At 33.9% G+C, this 20,327-nt stretch overlaps 1 protein-coding gene across 4 annotated transcripts in view; it reads right to left on the bottom strand.

The window, feature by feature from the left end:
- EYA4 (EYA transcriptional coactivator and phosphatase 4) overlaps positions 1–20,327 on the bottom strand; it is a 271,340-nt gene that overhangs the window by 52,762 nt on the left and 198,251 nt on the right. For 2 of the 4 annotated variants that reach the window (XM_082730717.1, XM_082730718.1), the window contains exons 4-6: positions 14,583–14,707; positions 4,541–4,633; positions 49–115 (exon numbers count right to left, since the gene is read on the bottom strand). In XM_082730717.1, coding sequence (XP_082586843.1) covers positions 49–115; positions 4,541–4,633; positions 14,583–14,707 — 285 coding nt within the window. Of the gene's footprint in view, positions 1–48; positions 116–4,540; positions 4,634–13,134; positions 13,204–14,582; positions 14,708–20,327 lie in introns of all 4 variants that reach the window. The other 2 variants (XM_082730720.1, XM_082730719.1) reach the window with 2 other exon arrangements.

Here is a 20,327-nt window from a genome sequence, read left to right on the forward strand (position 1 = left end):
CTATCTATGACACACTTACATACACAAAGGAATCTACGGAGCACTTACTTGGAAGGATATAGCTGTGGGGAATATTGATGTGCGGATCTGGGGCTGTAGCCACTACTTGTTATTACTGTAAGACACAAAAAAACCAGTGCAAAAAAAGTTGCTTCGTGAATATGTTTCACTAGAATCACAAAGCCAGTTTGAAGAAATTATCATGTTCAAGAGATGTTTCTACAAATTCACTCATTTTCTAAACAGAAAAAAAAATCATTTTCTAAACAGAAACAGATGCCTAAATATTTTCTTCTAATGGAACTGCGTCAAGTTTGGCCTAAGAGCATAAAATGAAATCCCCTCACAATCCTTTCTCTCTGTCGTTCTTTCGCGTTCTCACATCAGTAGCATATTCTGACATACGATTAAGTAGGAATAAATATCCTTGATTCCAGACCATTATGATTTCATGACAAAGTAAATTTTTAAACATTTTCAAACTTTAGGTTTTATGTTTTAAATTCCAACTAGGACAGCAACATACTGCTCTTCCTCCGTATCTATTCTACTAAAAATACAACAAACTTTCAAGAAAAATGTGAGTTTCCAACTGCACTTTGAAATTGTAAAATGCTATCATTTATGGCCTCTAATTTTACCAATCATATGAGCAGTTAAAAATGCAGAGTCCAAGATATCTGAGTACTAAGTGGAGTATACATAGAAAGCAGGAGTGGTAACACACCATGTCTTATGAAACACCATTGCATAATGCCCTAGCGATCATATTTATAAATATATTCTGAACTATCAGAGACAGCTCTTTCTTGAGGAGAACTCAAAGGTGAAAGTCAGGTCCTCTTAACATTTTTTCCTAACATGCAGCCCCAAAATGGACTACATTCAGAAGTCTGGAAGTTTCTCTTAACCAACTACCTTGACTAAGACAGATGTATTGCAAGTACATGGACTCCATAGTGTTGAGGCAGTCCCTTCAGAGCCAATCCATACTGGGCAAGCACACAGAGTGTCTTTATTAGGCCATCTGCTGTTCATTCACTTTTCAAAAAGATTAAAGTAGTACACAATGCAGTGCTGGAATTAGTTTAGTCTAATCAATCATAGTTATACTTCAAAGTACTGTGTCCTTCCTAAGTTGTTCATAATAATTCTTGAGCTAAACTTTGAGAATTGTAAAAGTGACAAATAGGTTTAGGTTGCTAACTATTTTATGAAACATGATATATTCCTACATCCAAATGCTATTAAGTACCCTTGTGATCTGTCATTTTGTAAACACATAGAATTTAGTGTATTTAAAATGCTATTTGGCCTGTAAGCTCTGAGTATGGAAAGTATATTATGGTTTTTCATAGCAATAATGCAGAAAGTATGTTTTCAAGGATATTATGAACCAGTTTTGAGAATCACTGAATATGACGAGAGGTTTCAGGTTCTAAATGTTTTAACTAAACAAAATTGAAGTGAAATTGCTATTTAAATTTGCAAATCAATTGACCAATGAACCATTAGTTTTCTACTGATTTATTAAAAGCTTAATGTTAAAACTTTCAAATCACTTTAACGAGAATATGCTTTTCCTACCACACCACAGATGCTAAGCATATATTACATAACAGCAATAGTGTTATTCCCCAGGAAATTCAGTCTGTTTCATTAACTCACAATAGTGAGAAAAAATATAGTTAAATGAGGCATAACTCCATGTGTTGTCACTTATTTATAAAATGTCATTTTATAGTAATCAATTCTTCTCAAGATTGCAAATCACAAAACTGTTCCAAAGTTACATCAGAAAATGAAAAGAAACATCCACCAGAGCAACTTTTATTTAAAAAAAAAAAAAAAAAAGCCAAAGAGCAAAATTACTTCAGAGAAAAAGCCCCATATACCTGAATGGAAATCTGAATATAGGATTTTCCTCCCGCTAATGAATGAATCTAGACAATATTAAAATAATGTACCCATAACAGTACCAAAGCTCAGCATTTAAAATTTCTATTAATGTCTGAATGTTCACTTGCTAAATAGAATGCAAAACCTCTAGCTCAGAAAACTAAGATGTTCATATAAAACTTGCTTCTACACTAAAATGTATGTATTTATTCTAACTCATGAGTCCTTAGGTAAGAGAAAACAACAAAATTTCACTAAGGAGGGTTGAGATTCCGCCGACCAGAGTAAAGTCTGTTTCTACACAGGGCAGCCTAATCTTCGGTATGGTTTCTGGACTACTGTGTACAGATTTCAGAGACGTTCCTCTCATTCCCCATTGTCATTTCAGTAAACAAGAGTTATTACCCAACATGCTCAACTCATTATATTCCATCATCTTTGCAAATAAAAGTAAACAAACTGCTTGTTTTCAAAATGTCCTGAAAGTTAATTAAAGCAAATGTCTATATAGTATTACAAGATTCTCAGAGGGTGATGCAAACAATTTTAAGGTTTTAGTCTAATCACTGTGACACCTTAGATCAGAGATTCTCAGTGGGGCAGGAGATGGGAAATGAGGGAGCTGGGCAGGTAGGATTTTTACCTACAAGGGGACATTTAAAATGTCTGGAGGCATTTGGGGTTATCGTGACTGGGGAGTATTACTGTCCTGCTAGGACAGACAATAGGGATGCTGCTAAACCCCTTCCAATGCAGAGGACAGATCCTCCACTACAATCAAAAAAAGAAAAAAGTTAGCCAAATTTTTAATAGTGCTACTGTTGGGAATCCCTGACTTTGAACACTTTGTCTAAAGGAACCTGGTCCATGGTACTAGAAATGTTCTATATCTGAGCTGTTCAACACCATTGTCACAAAAAGACCACAGGCAGCTCTTAAACACTTGAAATGTGACTGCTGTGATGAGAGACAACATTTTTACTTTTACCCAATTTTAAATAATTTAGACTTAAATAGCCACATATGTCTAGTGACTATGGGACAGCACAGCCTTAGATAATTCGTAAAAGAAAACTGGGTAACTATTTATAAAGATAAAGATAATATGCATGAATTTTAGAGAGGATGACTGCTCACAACTATTTCTTTTTCCAATTTTGTATTTTCCAATGGACTATTATAGAAGGGACTGCCAAACTTATCAGAACACGGCTCTATACTCATTCATACCAGTGACCAGCTGTGAGACCTGGACCGTCTGGCCTTCACCACCTTTAACTTATCTGCACCTCTGTGCTCCTGCCTATAAATCAGATCAGAGTCCTCTGAAATTCCTTGTGGGACTAACGTTACAATGCTGTCATTTAGTTTTCAGTGAACTTGTGGTATGGTATTTAAGTATGCCAGCAATTACTTAGTATTTCCACTTCTTTCCCTAAAAATGTGTTCCCTAAGCATTTACTCTGCAGAAAGTTTTACAAGAGTTATGGTAGACGAGCAGTAAAGACTGCTCGAGTAAGTTGGTACCTATTTATCTCGCGGGAGGCAAGTGAATTGCTAGAAAGGATATGAATTAGCACATGGGAGTCTCAAGGCAGAGTGTATGAATTATTACCTCTTTCTGTCTGAAATACCAATATTTATGTGAATATACAACAACTGCTCCCAATCAGTGTGAATTAACGAGGGGGATCATCTATCTCTATGAAAATGCAATGTATGCTTCAATATTATATTCAAGGACGTACTTCTGTTCTTTATACCAGAGGCATACACACGTAAAACCTTTGTGTGTGAGAATATGGATGAAACGTAAGAAATATTGTAGGAGACCAACAGAACTACAATGTAAATTACCACAAAAATTTCTCTAGGTTTACTGTTCATCTTTGTGCTATTCAAATTCCTTCTCAGGTTAAAAAGAAAAAAAAAAAGCCTTTCACCAGATAATAAACTAAATACTGTAGCTTAAAATCTTTAACGAAGTCAACTTAATGCGTGTCCTTTGTGCCCACCTGGGAGTTATCAGGTATTTATATTTAAAAGGATTGCTGTTTAAAGATACGCTATTGTTCTCTTTGAAGCACTAGGTGAAAGTAGTGCTCTCAGGCTGGGTCCTAATGCGACCAGCATGTGTCCTCCAGCAGCCCATTAACCTTTAATACTTGTCACTCAGCTGCTTACACAAGAGGATTTTTTTAAACCCAGAGAGGAAACAAGGTTATTTAGAAGGAATCAAATGGATAGTTTTACATCTCAAATGTTGAGAGAGAAGGGAGTTTTTTATGCCATTTAAATGGACAAGTTAAGGGAACAAAGCCAACGATTACGACCTAATGATTAAATTAAACACTGTATAAAATCATTACAAAGGAAGCCAGCCCCGCTTCTTTCTAACAAGGAGGTCAGAGGACAGTTTTGCTGTCAACTGCAAATCCAGTAAAAATGATTCCAAATACAATTTTTAAAAAATATACACTTCTGTCACCATTAGTTCTCAAAAAAAAACCCCACGTCAGACGCTAAAGTGATAAAAACCCGCATTCTCGAAACTTCGTTTTGGTATTTATGCTGCTTATTCGTCAGGAAGATGATGTGTACCCCAATACGTAGGTAGCAACGCATGAGCTTGAGGCTTTACCTGACCCAGTAAAAGTGTCAAGGGCTCCATCTCCAGTGGTGGTTGCCGCTTCACTGCTGTTCAAAGGCTCTGTTTTGACTGCAAGGAGAGACACTATGTAGAAGAATAAGGACATGTGAGTTTTATTTCTAAATGTTTATCAAAGATGCTGACTGTTCCACTAGTGGCTTTTCCAACTACCACGGGCATGCAAGAGAACACTTGAGAGATCCATGAGGAAAGTTGTGTTAATTGAGCTTCTAAAAAATGGACATGCACTTCTAGAGGATTTAAAATAAAAATCCTCTGACTAAGCTAGTTCTCTCAGATCTGGTTTTAAAGGCAGTGTCAACCTTATAAGGGAAAGTGCAGTACACATGTTTGCATTTGTAACTCACCTAAGCACCCTCTGACATTAGAGTCAAAAGACAGAAAAAAGGAATCACAGTTGGTCCTTAGCCCATTTAATCCAAATCATAACAAAGAGATTTACTAGTTTATATTTTATTCTTCCCAAGGAGACAATTTTTAAAAAAACACATGATAGATTGCATAAAAGTACAATGGAAGCATATGCAAATACAGAAACCATGGGCCTGTTCCTGAGATGGATGGACAATGAGGCACACAATAAATTTCTGTTTTTAAATATACTAAACAGTATATTTAAAATATTTATTTTAATGTATTTAATGGTATAACCATTTTTAATGCATTATAGAGATAAGCAGAGAGAAAGATCATTTCTACAGCAGTTCTGAAAACTCTTTAAAAGGTTATTTCTACTCTGAAGTTCTATATTTTGCTAAAATTCTCACTTGGTAATGATGTCGGCAGGCACACATCATTATTGTCATTATTAGATGCAGTGAGTGGGGGAAGGGGGGCATGGAAAAGCCTCGAAAAGCCTCGACCTGTTTTTGTCACACCATATTTTCCCTTTGTGGGCAAAACTCTGCTACATACATCACAGCAGCAAGGGGATTAACTAAATTATTTTCTACTGAACACCTCTTGTGTTTCCTGGTTATGAATGGAATGATACAGTTAAATAAGTTAGAAGCAAGCAGAAAACTATGAAGAAGGAAGCTGAAGACTAGCCAACCATGAGCAAACATGGCAAAAAGAATCGTGCGGTTGGAGTGTCCCCATCAACCAAGCAAGTCAGCAATGTTACTCTGTTAGAAAGGGAATTAACTAGCTGATAGAGAACCATGCAGTAATGATTATGCTCTCTTTCCATACAAACAGAATTGACCAGAACCACGCCCCCCCAACCCTCCTCCTGCCCCGCAGTGAGCCCTAGAGTTAAGTTAGCATTCATGACTTAAGAATGTCCTGAAGAGGGGCACCTGGGTGGCTCAGTGGGTTAAGCCTCTGCCTTTGGCTCAGGTCGTGATCTCAGGGTCCTGGGATGAAGCCCCGCATCAGGCTCTCTGCTAAGCAGGGAGCCTGCTTCCCCTCTCTCTCTGCCTGCCTCTCTGCCTACTTGTGATCTCTGTCTCTGTCAAATAGATAAATAAAATCTTAAAAAAAAAAAAAAAAAAGAATGTCGTGAAGATTTGCCCAAAGATTCAGAGGAGTACTGTAAATGTTGGAAAGCAGTAGTGAAGAAATTTGGATTACTTACCCTAGCAAAAGGGAAGTTTGAGCTTGCCCTATTTTTCAATAACAACAATAATCTGAGGCATACGGTCTAGTTATTATATAATGATAAATAATGACTTGGTGGTGAAAACTTAACGGTAGTAATTTATATAGCAGTCTATTACATAGTGATGCATTTATAGTTATACCTGACTGCTAATTACATTTCCCACGACAAAATTATTAACTACTACAAAACTATTTATCAGGAGCTTACTATGTGCTAGACCACTGACATGGAACTGATCGTTAAAACAACTCTGATGGATAGGAACCACTGTCTCCATTTTATATAACAGAAAGCTGAAGGGTGGGCTAAGGAGTTTGCATTCGTTCCTTTGCAGGAGATGAAGAAACTATGATCAGAACTCAGGTCTTTAGCTCTCCATCCACAATCTCTCCATCATAATAGCCTGCCTTCGGGTATAAAAATGGCTATGTTCACCACAGGGACTCCTCACAAAGGCTCAGAGATGGATAAGAATGGCCTTATCCTCCAGAGAGTGTATTTAAGAAAAAAAAAAAGTCAGAAATCAAAACTGCAAATATGAGAACAGGCTACTACAGTATATTTTCCATGTCTTCTCATGAAATTTCTTAACAGGCGGTAAGGAACAAGTGTGAAAGCAGATAACAGCACACACTTAAAAGATATTTAATATATGCCAGGGGCTGCTGCTGTGCTTTCCAGATATGAACTCATTTCCTCCTCATGACGATCTTATGAGGTAGATAATATTATCATCTTACTCTTCAAATGACTAAGCTGAAGCACAAAGTAGCTAAATAACTTGCCTGTAGTCACATAGCTAGGAAGAACTAGAATTTGAGACCAGGTGGTATGGGTTCAGAATCCAAATTCTAAACCACACTGCCTCTCAGGAAGCACGAATTATTCAAGAATTCCTTTCATCTATATGAAGATGATCCAGAGTGTGGCCAGGACGGATGTAAAGCTCTCTCTCTGATGTAATGTCCATGTTCGACTTCTGACAAAAAAGCACAGCCCAAAGCCTTCGGCAACACTACTACAGTGTACGGTCTCTTGAAACTTCCAAATTCTAATGCTGGCTAAATTCTTATGTACATGGGCCTAAATCTATAAACAATACTTGTAAAATCGTTGTAAAAAAAATTCCATATTTTGCTTGTGAATTGAGGAGGAAGGATCAGAATGTGAGCTGGGTCTAAAAAACTAGTCTAGAAGCCAGACATGAGGATTAGTTTTGTTACTTTGGATCCCAACTTTGTATTGATGTTGATTATAATCTCCTCAATTTTCATGTTTCAGGTGGTCAAAAGGAGGAGGAAGAAAAGGGAGACAAAGAGTTTGTCGTTGCATTCACTATACTGGAAACGGTGCTCATTAAAATTTTAAAGGTCTGAATTCAGTCAACGACAGAAAAAGAAGTTTCATTTTACCAAAAAGAGGCATCTGTAAAAAGCATATGAAGAGAATCATAGATGTCAAGAAGCGTTCAGTGTACTGACATGCATGGATTTTAAAGTAATTCAACAAATGGATTTGGGGAAAAACTGCACATTAATGCTAATTTATTTTTCACATGCAGGTAAGAACAAAAAGGAAAAGAGGGAAATTTGATTATGTTGCTACAGAAAGTAAATTATTCTCACATTAGGTCAACATCAAGAAACATCTCTTGAGCTCCAAGTAAAATGCAAAATAATTTGGTTTGATTTTGTGAACAACAACAAAAATAACATTAGGTAATAGTAAATAATTTGATCCTCCAGGGGCAGAAAACCAAGAGAAGTAAAATGGACATTCCATATATGATTAGTTGATTAAAAAGACAGAATACAAATGAGTATCTTAATATTTATAAAACAGGTTACTAGGACAAAGGAAATACTATTTTAATTATAAAGTTTTGAAAAATGTTAAGTCATTTTCAATAAAGGCCCACATATATTTGAAATGTATTCTGATTTCTTTTGTCTTGGTTTTGCTTCTGTACTTTAAATTAAATATGCCATATACTTTTCTAGTGGCAGGCAACTTTGTTTTTAGTTAAATATGTGCAGGGCATTACTGGAAAGATATTCGCCAATGAAACATCTTACTATTTTCTAAAACTTATAAAAATCCTCATTCCAAATGATTATCAGTGTATATTCATGGTCACATTCAAATGTATTTTTTTCTCACTTTTCTTAAATTAACACAGGTTCAACAGGGTTTTTAACCTAATTAGGACAGTGTCCAGAATCATTACATGCTATAAAATGGAAAGGACAATCTTCTATAAGAGAAACATCATATTTTTCAACAAAATGAAACTTACAGACAAATGTTTGGATTTCAAAAGTAACAATCATATTTTAAAATCCAAAGAGTATTGTGGTTTTACTCCTCTATATATTCAAAATAAGTAATTCAGGGTTCAGGGTTAATTCAGTAATTCAGGGTTTCTCTAAAAGTGAGAAGAGAAACTATATATAGCACTTTGTACAGAACTTACTATTTAAGAAATATAAGCATTTCTTGTTATATAGTTGTAATTTGGATGTTTTTCATAGAGAAAGATGAAAAAAGAAGTAAAAATATTTTTAATATATTGATTATAATATATTGGTATAATTGGATTTTTTTTTTTACCTTTAGAAATAATTGATACCTATGGGCTAAATCAAAATTGTACAGGATTATTGTCCGGGGTCAGCTGTGCCTCAACCTTCATCCATACCTCCTATACATATTTTCAGAGCAAATTTAATCTTGTCTGTTCAGATTATCTTTGGAACTCAAGTACAAAGTTAATGGATATTAATGATTTGTGAAGAAAGTCTGTTTATTGTAATAATTCCAAGCTCATGTTCATTAGTTGCACTAGCAAAGTTAATCCTTGAAAGAGAAGGTGACCCAAGTAATTTACATTTTACATTTCATCCTCCCAAATCAGTGATTAAACTGGTATACACTTAAAAGACATACATATGCTAATTCTAAATATACTTCTTTCTGAACCACAAAATCACCCGTAGCTCCTTCTGACAGCACAGGTGTTGCAAAGCATTTCAGGAGGAGTTAGATCAGGAAGGACACAATTTATAACACTGCAGGGGAGCATGCGGTATGGCCTAACGCTTTTTAATAATTAGTATAGTCTATGATTTAGTATCTCTGAATCAATATGTTCACTCTATCTATGAGCACCAAGTGTCTTTCACTCGTAAATATCTAGAAATAAAATAATTTTATAAAGCAGCTATGGCTTTCATTTAAAAAAGAAAAAGAATCTAAAAAGAATAGAGGAATGATAGTAGATGGTTCTACTTCATGAACATGTAACATTCAGAAATAAACCCCTTGCATAAGAAAAATCATGTGTATAATAAACATAATAAAAATTCTGGAAGACTCTTTTCTATGATATATAGATTTTAAATACAGAAAATATTGTAAATCTGATCAGAATGTCTGATTTAGGTTCCCTCAAACCTTCTCTCTAAAGCATTTTCTTAATCTCCATGTAGAATCAAATATTCCCTCCCTCTGCTATGCACTCACCTTGAACACATTATGCACTCATTACTTTCTTGTCTGTTTCCCTCTGCTAGACTTTTGGTCCCTTGATGGCCAGTATCATATTCTATAGGTCACTGGGTTCCCATTTCCTAGCACAGAGCCTGGCATATAACAGGAACTTGATACATTTTAATTGAGAAAGTGAAAATCCACTTTTAGATCCTATCCTAAGCAATTCCAACAGATGTCTTGCTGTAAAGTACAGCTAATCGTGAATCTTGACACCATTAAGCAAATAAAAAGCTTATGTATTTCTGCAACTTTTTATATGATTGGCATGCATTTATATGCATAAGTATGCATATACATGAAGAAAACAAAGCATACATATAGCTCATCTCGGGGGTCAGCAAATTATATCCCACAAGCCAAATCTTCCCCATGGCCTGTTTCTGGATAGTCTGTGAGCTATGAATGACTTTTAAATTTTTCAACAGTTGAAGAATATCTAAAGAAGGATATTTGTGACATGTGAAAATTCTGTTAATTTCAAATTTCAGTGTTCACAGATCCAGTTTTATTTGAACACAGCCAACCTCATTGTCTATTGTTGCTTTTGTGGAACAACAGCAGAGCTGAATACCTAAAACAGAGACCTTATAATCTGCAAAGCCTAAAATATTTATTATCTCACTCTTTGCAGAAAAAATTTGTTAACCACTGATCTATATGCTTGGGTATGATTGAATATATTCTACTTTTATTGACAGTTCTACATTTTAACAATTTTACAAGCAATAAAAATTTGAAAGAAAAATTAGTTTCGAATATAAATCTGTAGTTGTAATTATATAATTAGCTCTAAGGTGTTGAAACAGTTTAAATCACTTCAAAGAATAATGTAATATATTTAAGAGTACCAATGTAATATGGTAAGATATTAAGGGGACACTATCAACTTATTCATATTAGTAAAAACTATATAATTCAAGTCCTTTTTAAAAATCTCAAAGTTAAAGAAAAGGTTTTCAAAAGCCACTAAATTAGCTTTTGCTTTTTTCTTTTATTATAATAATTTTATAAAGGGATCCAATTCCCACAATAAAACCCAAGATTAAAGATAAAACAGTTTATTGTCAATGGGAGAGATATGCACCAAATCCTTGTTTGTGCTATAATACCCAACATACACTCATACAATAAACTCTCCAAAGTCACTAAAATTCATAAATTCATGAATTTCATGTCAGTAAACCACCAAGATTACATCGTTAACAATCAAAGTATACCTACCATTTTATTACTAAAAGCTTGCCTTCTTCTTTGGCCAATTTACACATTTTAAATGCAGAAAAATATATTTTATGACCAAATATTAGAAAACCTTTTAACAATGTTAAAATTGTTTTCATTTTCTTTTATAAGAAATGTATGTTTTCGTTTTCTTTTAAAACTATTGCCTAGTCATTATTGAATTGTTAATTCAATAAGAAAGAAAGAGAAACATACTGGTTTTTACTGGAAAGCAATGTGTATACACTAGTATACAATTTAACACAAAAGCTTTGGCAAGGAAATATTATTTTCCTCCTTTTATAGAAAGAGATTAAAGCTCAGAGAGGTTAAGTGACTTGTCCAAGGTAACACAGCTAGTAAGTGTGCTCCTCCTGACAGACAATTCTTAGTTCTTCCCACATGGCCACACAACTCTTAACATTAACACTAAGAACTAGGAAAATCTGATACTTAACACTTAGAAAAATATATTTGGTTGAGATTCATCTAAATTACTAAACACTGTACATATTCACTATGGTAAAGCTGCCCATGTTACATGAATATCTAAAAACAGAACAATAGCCAGCGAGGTAAGAATGTTTTTCACAAATGAAATATTTTTTAAAAAAAAGATCAAAACTAGAATATTTCGTGTTGTGATACCTATGAAATTTAAATACTGGGTTTTATTGGAACCTGATGAATCTCATTCATTTATGCATTGACTATGGCTGCTTTTGAGTTAAGGTGGCAGGGTGGAGTAGATGAGACAGACATGGTATGTTCTATAAAGACTAAAACACTTACTATCCAGCTCTCTATAGAAAAAGACCCCCGAGTTAGAATTAAGAGAAACTAAATTCTTGCAACAGATTTTTAAGTATAAAATGTATATTTCAAGGTGGAACTGGAAAACATTTCAAGTTAAAATTATTTTTAAAAAATAAATAATGGATATAATGGAATTATTTTTCACTCACTGGTCATATATTTTAATCAGATACAGGGAGATCCGGCTAAACTGCCTATCCTAACTACTCTATTGTAATGCACATTTCCAACAGGCAGGGAGGTCTTTTTAATTTTACTATTGGGTGATTCCATGTTAGTGTTATAGTCTTGTTCTTATTTTTTGATTTTGGTAGTATATTAGCTTTTGATTTAGAATAAGAAAAATATTATGGGTACCTGGGTGGCTCATTCATTGAGTGTGTGCCTCTTGGTTTCAGCTCAGGTCATGATTTCAGGGTCCTGGGATTGAGCCTCATGTCAGGCTCTGTGCTTAACAAGGAGTCTTCTTGAAGAATCTCTCTTTCCCTCTCCTGCCCCTCCCCACACTCTCTTTCTAATAAATATATAGCTCTTTTAAAAAAAGAAAGTTTGGGGGCACCTGAGTGGCTCGGTGGGTTAAAGTCTCTGCCTTCGGCTCAGGTCATGATCTCAGGGTCCTGGGATCGAGCCCCACGTCTGGCTCTCTGCTCAGTGCGGAGCCTGCTTCCCTTTCTCTCTCTGTGCCTGCCTCTCTGCCTACTTGTGATCTCTCTCTCTGTCAAATAAATAAAAATCTTAAAAAAAAAAAGTTTGTTTACACTTCTATATATTTTATGTATATGAATGCAGTAATTATAGTTCAAAGTATTTTAAGGGTTAATACTGATTTATAATTTTAAATGTGTAGCTTTCACACGGATAATTCTTTAAATGATGGAATTTTAAGTGTTTATGTTACTTTAGACACTTTAACCGGATTATTTACTGACGTCCTTAAAACCACAGATATCTTTTTGCCATGTTAAGAATTTCAATGAAGACAGTCTGTAGTGACGGGGATGACCAAGTTTGTATGTCTGTGCAATCTGGTTCACCCGCTCTTAGAGCCAGGCCTGCTGTGCTCTATTAGGCACATAGATGATATGTAGTTAGAAAAACAAAAGATGCATCTGTTGGCGCAACATTATAAACCAATGTTAGAAAAAATACCATTGGTTTAAGGAATCTAAGATTAGAATGCTAGTTGGTAAGGAAAAAAACATAGTCAACTATTATCTATAAGCAGTAAAAAGTCATGTTTATTTCTCCTTTTTTGTTACAAGTACTTTACACAGAAAAGGAAATGCAAACAGAAAGAGCCACAGAAAGCAAACCAGAAGGGCAATACCAGCACACCCAAACACATGCAGTGTACCATCATCTCTCATACTTGTTGCGGAAGAGGGGGTGTTGCAACTCAGCAACCAGTCTGCAGTGTTTAAAACAGTCATGTTGTCCCCTGAGAACAGGAACAGTATAAGGGTTCATTGTCCGAATGCCTGCTCAGTGTGCAGGAATAGTCTTCAATGCCTGCACTGGTGCCTGACCTTTTAGCTAAAATCATAACTGCACTGTATGATTTTTACCCTTTATTTTATCAGATCTGTTTTAGTTCTGTTAAATACATATACATGATGATTAGTGAAACTCCAAGGTTTGATTCCAAAGGTTTTAAAAATCTTATTACATGTATCTAAGTTAAAGTTTAAATCTAAATGTCCTTGCACCAGAAATCATCACTAAACAATCTTACAAATTTGCACTCCCATAATTAAACAGCTAAAATTATAGATGCGTGTTTAGAGACAAATAAACATCATAAACAAGGAAATGTTAATCTACAGAGGGTTTGGTATAAAACATTATTAAATACAGGCAAATTGCAATGCACACAATTTTACAGAAAATAGTTTAGACTGCACAGTTATTTTAAAATAAATGGGAAGAGGTGTGTCAATTTCATAAATACTTACTGAAATTTTAAAAGAAAATATGATGTGGCAAATGCTGTTATCTAGTAATATGATTAGTTTATAAATTAAAAAATGCATATACTTTTTCTCTAATGACTAAAATAGATAAAACTTCAAAATGATGAATAATTTAAAAAGTAGTTTACACATGTGTATATACATATCATATATATAGATATGTGATGCATATATATATTCTGATGCAAAAATCAGACCATAATTTTTGATGGCTGAATACATATTATAAAATCAGTAGGGCATAATATTTGAAATAACTGTTATTGTTACCATATGCTATGGCATGATTATAGGCTAATCAAATGAGAAAGTATCTGAAAAAACTTAAATTCCCACCTTAAATACATCAGGTATTAATCTCCTTGAAAAGAGAGTGCAGCAGACATAAATATTTTTCTATTCTCAAACCTCTTAAGAAAAAAGGTTTTTAAGAAAAATTTGGGGTACCTTTCTCCTGCAATTCAAAATAAAACCAAAAACTAGCATAATCTCTCTCTCTCTCTCTCAGACATACACACAAGATCAGAGTATAAATCATTTTGGCCACATTTTCTACATTTTTGTTTTGAAATATTTCCTAGGGCAAATACAAAAGGGAAACTTTGCTAAAAGTCTTTAAAGTATTGTTCAGGGATATCTACTTTTTCTGATTTTTTCCAGCTACAAAGGAGGTGCAAAAGTCTCAAGAAAATCAGCAGAATAACAGTCTATTAGCCATATCGTCCCCAGACATAATGCTGATTATGTTATTGCTGATAAGGATTTATTTATTAGTAGATTCCTAACATATGAAATTATAGAAAACATTGAAATGTGATTCTGGGTGCCTCTGGGGTGGTACACTTACCTCCTGTTCCATTTGTGGTGACAGATGTGCTGCTGAGATTAGCCTTCTCCAGTTTGGAGCTACCAGGAGTATCACCACTTCCAACAAGAGGATGAGGACTTGCAAGGTCCTGCATTTCCATAGACCTGTTAGAGCAGGAATAGCAGAGCAAAAGCTGAAATCTCCAGTTTGGAGCTACCAGGAGTATCACCACTTCCAACAAGAGGATGAGGACTTGCAAGGTCCTGCATTTCCATAGACCTATTAGAGCAGGAATAGCAGAGCAAAAGCTGAAATCTCAGCAATGATTTCTTAAAAAACAGCATATGTTTTTTACTGAGCACACATGTGATCTCACAGTAAGAATGGAGACCAAAAGCTAAGACTTCTTCATTAGCTAGATGAACACGACAGTACATTAAAGATTAATAAATAAATACAGCTTCCATGGTAGTTGAGCTTCATAATTTATTTGTAATCCTATAAATATTCTGTATAATAAAGTATAAAAGAAATATTCTGTCATCTTAGCGGTTTAAGTTGACAGGGATACCCTCCCTCTTACATTGACCATCTCTATTATAAACATGTAGAAATGCTGAAAATATTTAACCCCTAAAATTTGATGTCCTCAGCCACCAGTGACAAAGAAATCAACAGCTAGAAGTAAAGTACAAACAAAGTCAGAACAGAAACTTCCAGCTGACCTTGTGGATCCAGGGCTGAAAACTGACTTTAAGGACTGAGGGCTAGAGTTGTTACACCTTTAATATCTACTTAGGAATAGACAGTTTGACATAAGGGGATGTGCTGGAATTGAGACCCGAAATAAAACTGAGACTCTTGAAAGATTGACCCTCTTTGGAAACAGAAACTTAAAAAAGCAGAATTTTACAGTAGTCCAAAGAAGCCATACATGCTTCAATGAAAGAAGGAAAACACATGAAATAAGTAAAAATAGAGAGAACTTATCACCAATAAGCTATCCTATAAAAATAATACTGAAAGAAGACCTTCTTTTAAAAGTAAGGTTACCAGATAAAAACTCGGAACTAGGGGGAGGAATGAAGAATGAAAGAAATGTAAATATATAGGTATATACAAAGATTACCTCTCTTTTTTTCTTCATGAAAGACTGCCAAATGAAGCAAAAAAAAAAAAAAAAAAAAGCAAGCAAACAAACAAACAAAAATCCCACAACATTGCATTATGTGATTTATAATATAACACAGGAGCAAAATATATATCAATATCACAAAGATAGTGGGACAAAATTATATTCTTTTAATGTTCTTTCATTTGGCATGTGATATTATGTTATGCTTGGAGAAGACATTTAGGATTCTTCAAGTAATAACTAACTTTAAATATTAATAAGAAAAAATATTGACTAGATATAATAAAAAGTCAATAGAAAAAGTAAAGTAAAACATTTAAAAGGATTGATTAACCCCAAAAACCAGGAATAGAGGAAGTAAGGAAGAACATATGTGGAAAACAGAAAACATGTAGCAAGATAGCACACTCAAACCTAACCATATCAATGTTTACACTAAATATCAATGGACTAAACACTTCAATGAAGAGGCAGAGATTGCCAGATTGTATTAAAAAAACACAGCCCAACTATTAGGGATCTACAAGAGGAATATTTTAAATACAGACACACTGTGATACTATGGCATACTGCTCAGAAAAATTCATTCCTATAGCTGCTGGTGTGTTACCAACTAGCAGTTCTCAACTAAATTCCTTTCCAAGAAATGTCTCAACTAAAGAGAGTCATTTTGCCCTAAATCACACCCTTTCTAGACGTACCTTCACCTACTGACTGACCATGAAGGGGTATAAATGTATTACCCTCACCCAGAATGTCACTTGAGCCTAGAGCCTCCATAAGATCATCTAGGACCTTTGTTGCAATTGCACTGAAGATCAAAATCTCTCAGTCTAATCATGCTTCCATCATTCCCCTCAACATATTACCACTGGAAGCACAACCCAATAAACTCCTGGTACATAAATCCCTATGTTAGAGTTTGCTTTCTGGGAACTTGAGCAGTGATAAGGCACAACTAGGTCCATAATAAAGCATGGAAAACAATATGACATGTAAATAATAAATGTTAGATAAATGTCTGGGCTATTATAATATCACAAAATGGTCCTCAAAATGAAGAATATTACCAGATACAAAGAGATTAATTAAGAAAATGAAAGAAATGATAAATTCTTCACAACCTTAGATGTGCATGTACTTACTAACTGAGCTTAAAAATATATAAAGGAAAAACTAAGCAGAATTAAAGGAAAAAACTGACTAGCAGTCCATGGTCATATTTGGAGATTTTATAACATTCCTTACACAATAACCAATTGCAAAAGGAGACACTGTGATCAATATGCTGTAGTTGACAGAGTATACTAACACCAAATAATTATAGATTACACATTATTTTCAAGTGTACATGGAATGTCTACCAGGATGACTGTAAGGTAGGGGATAAAGTAAGTATCATTTTATTTTAAATTAAACCTACAGAGTATAGTATCTGGCCATAATTAATTAAATTAGAAAGCAAAGATAGTAAAATATATGAAATAATCATTAATACTTGAAAATTAAACAACAATTCTAAATAACCTATGAGTCAAAGTAGAAATCACCAATGAATTTAGAAAGTACTTAGGACAAAATACTAATGGAAACACTTAAAATCACCCCACATGTAGTCAACTGATCTTTGGCAAAGTAACAAACAGAATACAGTACAGCAAAGGCAGTTTCTCTAACAAATGGTGCTGGAAAAACTAGTCACACACAAACACACAAAATATAAGTCTAGACACAGACCCTATACCCTTCACAAAAACTAATTCAAAATTGATCATAGATTGACATAAAATGCAAAACTGTAAGTTTTGAATACAACACCAAAGACTGAACCCTTGAAAAATAAATACTGGTAAGCCGGGCTTCATTAAAATTAAAAACTTCTCTTCAAAATCAATGTCAAAAGAATTCAAAGACAAACCACAGACTGAAAGAAAATGTCTGCAAAAGACTCATCTGATTAAGGACTGTTATCCAAAATACATAAAGAACTCTTAAAATTCAACAAGAGAAAAACAGCCTGCTTAAAAATGGCCAAACACTTCAACAGACACCTCATCAAAGAAGATGTATAGATGACAAAATAAATAAATAAATAAATAAAAAGATAGTCCACATCACATGTTATCAAGGAAATGCAAGTTAAAACCATAAGATAACACTTTACTATTTACTAGAATGGCCCAAAGCTGGAATACTGACATCAAATTCTGGCAACAGGAACTCCCATACACTGCTGCAATTCTGGTGGGAACGCAAAAGAGCACAACCACTTTGGAAGACATTCTGGCAGTTACTTATAAAACTAAACATAATCTTACTGTATGACCCAGTAGTCACATTCCTTGATATTTATGTAAAATAGTTGAAAATATATGTCCACACAAAAATCTACACACAGATGTTTTTTGTAGCTTCATTCATAATCATCAAAACTTGGAAACAATTAAGATGTTTTTCACTAGGTGAATGGATAAATTCTAATATAGAGAGTCAATGGGTCATTATTAAGTATTAAAAGAAAACGAGCTTTCCAGCCATGAAAAGACATGAAGGAATCTTCACTGCATATTACTAAGTGAATATCCAATCTGAAAAGCCATATGTACTGTATGATTCCAATTATATGATATTCTAGAAAAGCAAAACTATCTTTCTAGGGTAGAGAGGAGGGAGGGATAAATCAGAGTAAACAAAATTTTTAGGGCTGTGAACATATTCTGTATGATATTATAATTAAAGTTATGTGTCATTATACACTGTTCAAACCCATTGCATATACAATACCAAGAGTTAACCCTAAAGTAAACTATGGACTTACAGATAGGATGATGAGTCAGTGTAGGTTCATTCTTGGTAACAAGTGCACCATTCTGGTGAGTAATAATAATAGAAGAGGCTATACATGCACTGGAACAGAGGGTATATAGGAAATCTCTGTACCTTCCTCTCAGCTGTGTTATGAACTTTAACTGACCAAAAAATAAAGCCCTTAAAACAATAAAAAAAAAAATGACTTCAAATCAGAATTTGTGATATGCGAATAAAGCAGTGGCTAATGAGAATTTATATCTTAAAAAGATTATTTTAGAAAAGGAGAGGGTTTGAAATCTGTGATCTAAATTTCTACCCTAATAAACTAAAGAGAAAAATGTTAAACCCCAAGTAAATAAAAGGAAGAAAACAAAAAAGAGCCTAAATCACTGAAAGAGAAAAATCTATCATAAAGACAATTTACAAATCCAAAAGATTAACCATTAGAGAAACTAAAAATATTTAAAAAGATAATAAGAAAATATTATGAACAACCTTATGACAAAGCATTCACTAATTTATTTATTAATTAAAATATTTTATTTATTTATTTGACAGACAGAGATCAAAAGTAGGCAGAGAGGCAGGCAGAGACAGAGGGAGGGAAGCAGGGTCCCTGCTGAGCAGAGAGCACGATGCAGGGCTCGATCCTAGGACCCTGGGATCATGACCTGAGCCGAAGGCAGAGGCTTAACCCACTGAGCCACCCAGGCACTCCAGCATTCACTAATTTAGATAAAATCAGCAAAATTCTTAAAAGACACAACCTATAAAACCAATCCAATAAAAAAAAGGAAATCTCAAGAGTTCTATATCAAATTAAAGAAACTGAATTAGTAATTAAACACTCCCCTCTCAAAAAAAAAACCACAACAAACAAACAAACAACAACAACAACAACAACAACAATTCCAGGATCATATAGTTTTCTTAGTGAATTCTAATAAAAAAAGAAAAAGAAAGTTTTTATGAATTTTTTTTTAAAAGGTAGGAGGAAACACATTTTACTCCATTGTATGAGAAAAGGATTATTCTCATCTAAAACCTGACAAAGATAATTAATTAAAAAAAAAGCTCTGGATCTATACTTCTCATGAGCATAGATGAAAAATTTAACAAAATATTATTAAGTGAAATGCAGCAATAAAATAACCACTGCATCATGATGAAGTGTGCTTTATCCCCAAAATGCAAATTTTATTTAACATTTGAAAATTTAAAAAAAAATTTGAAAATCAAACAGTGCAATTCAATATATTAACAGAATATCATTTCAATGAGTACAAAAAAATTAATAATATTCATCATCCACTCATGATGGAAACTCTCAGCCAGTTAGAAAAGCAATATTTCCCTCATATCTAATAAAGATCATTCTCAAAAAATATATAGCTTATACCATATTTAATGATGAAATGCTGAATTACTTCTCCCTAAGATCAGAACCAAGGTAAGGATATCTGTTTTTCCCATTTTAATATATTTTACTGGTAATCTTAGCCAATACCAGAGGACGAAAATAAATAAATAAATAAAAGGGGTAAGTTTAGAAAGAAAAAATTCTGTTAATTCACAGGTAACATAATTATTTACACAGAAAAAAAAAACAGAGAAATCCATATAAACAAAACAACAAGAAATACTAGAATGAATGAGTGAATTTACCAAGTTATATGTACAAGGGCCTTGCCAGTACTAAATCAAAACATGAACCAAAAATATCTGAAACTTCAGTCCATACTGTTCCAATTCAAAAACTGAAATATAAAAATGATTGTTGTTCAGTAATTGGAAGTCCCCCTCTTGCTCAACTCTTAAGAGGAATCTGAATGCTCAGA

This window comes from Mustela nivalis (genome assembly GCF_964662115.1).
Source record: "Mustela nivalis genome assembly, chromosome: 5".
Taxonomy (NCBI): domain Eukaryota; kingdom Metazoa; phylum Chordata; class Mammalia; order Carnivora; family Mustelidae; genus Mustela; species Mustela nivalis.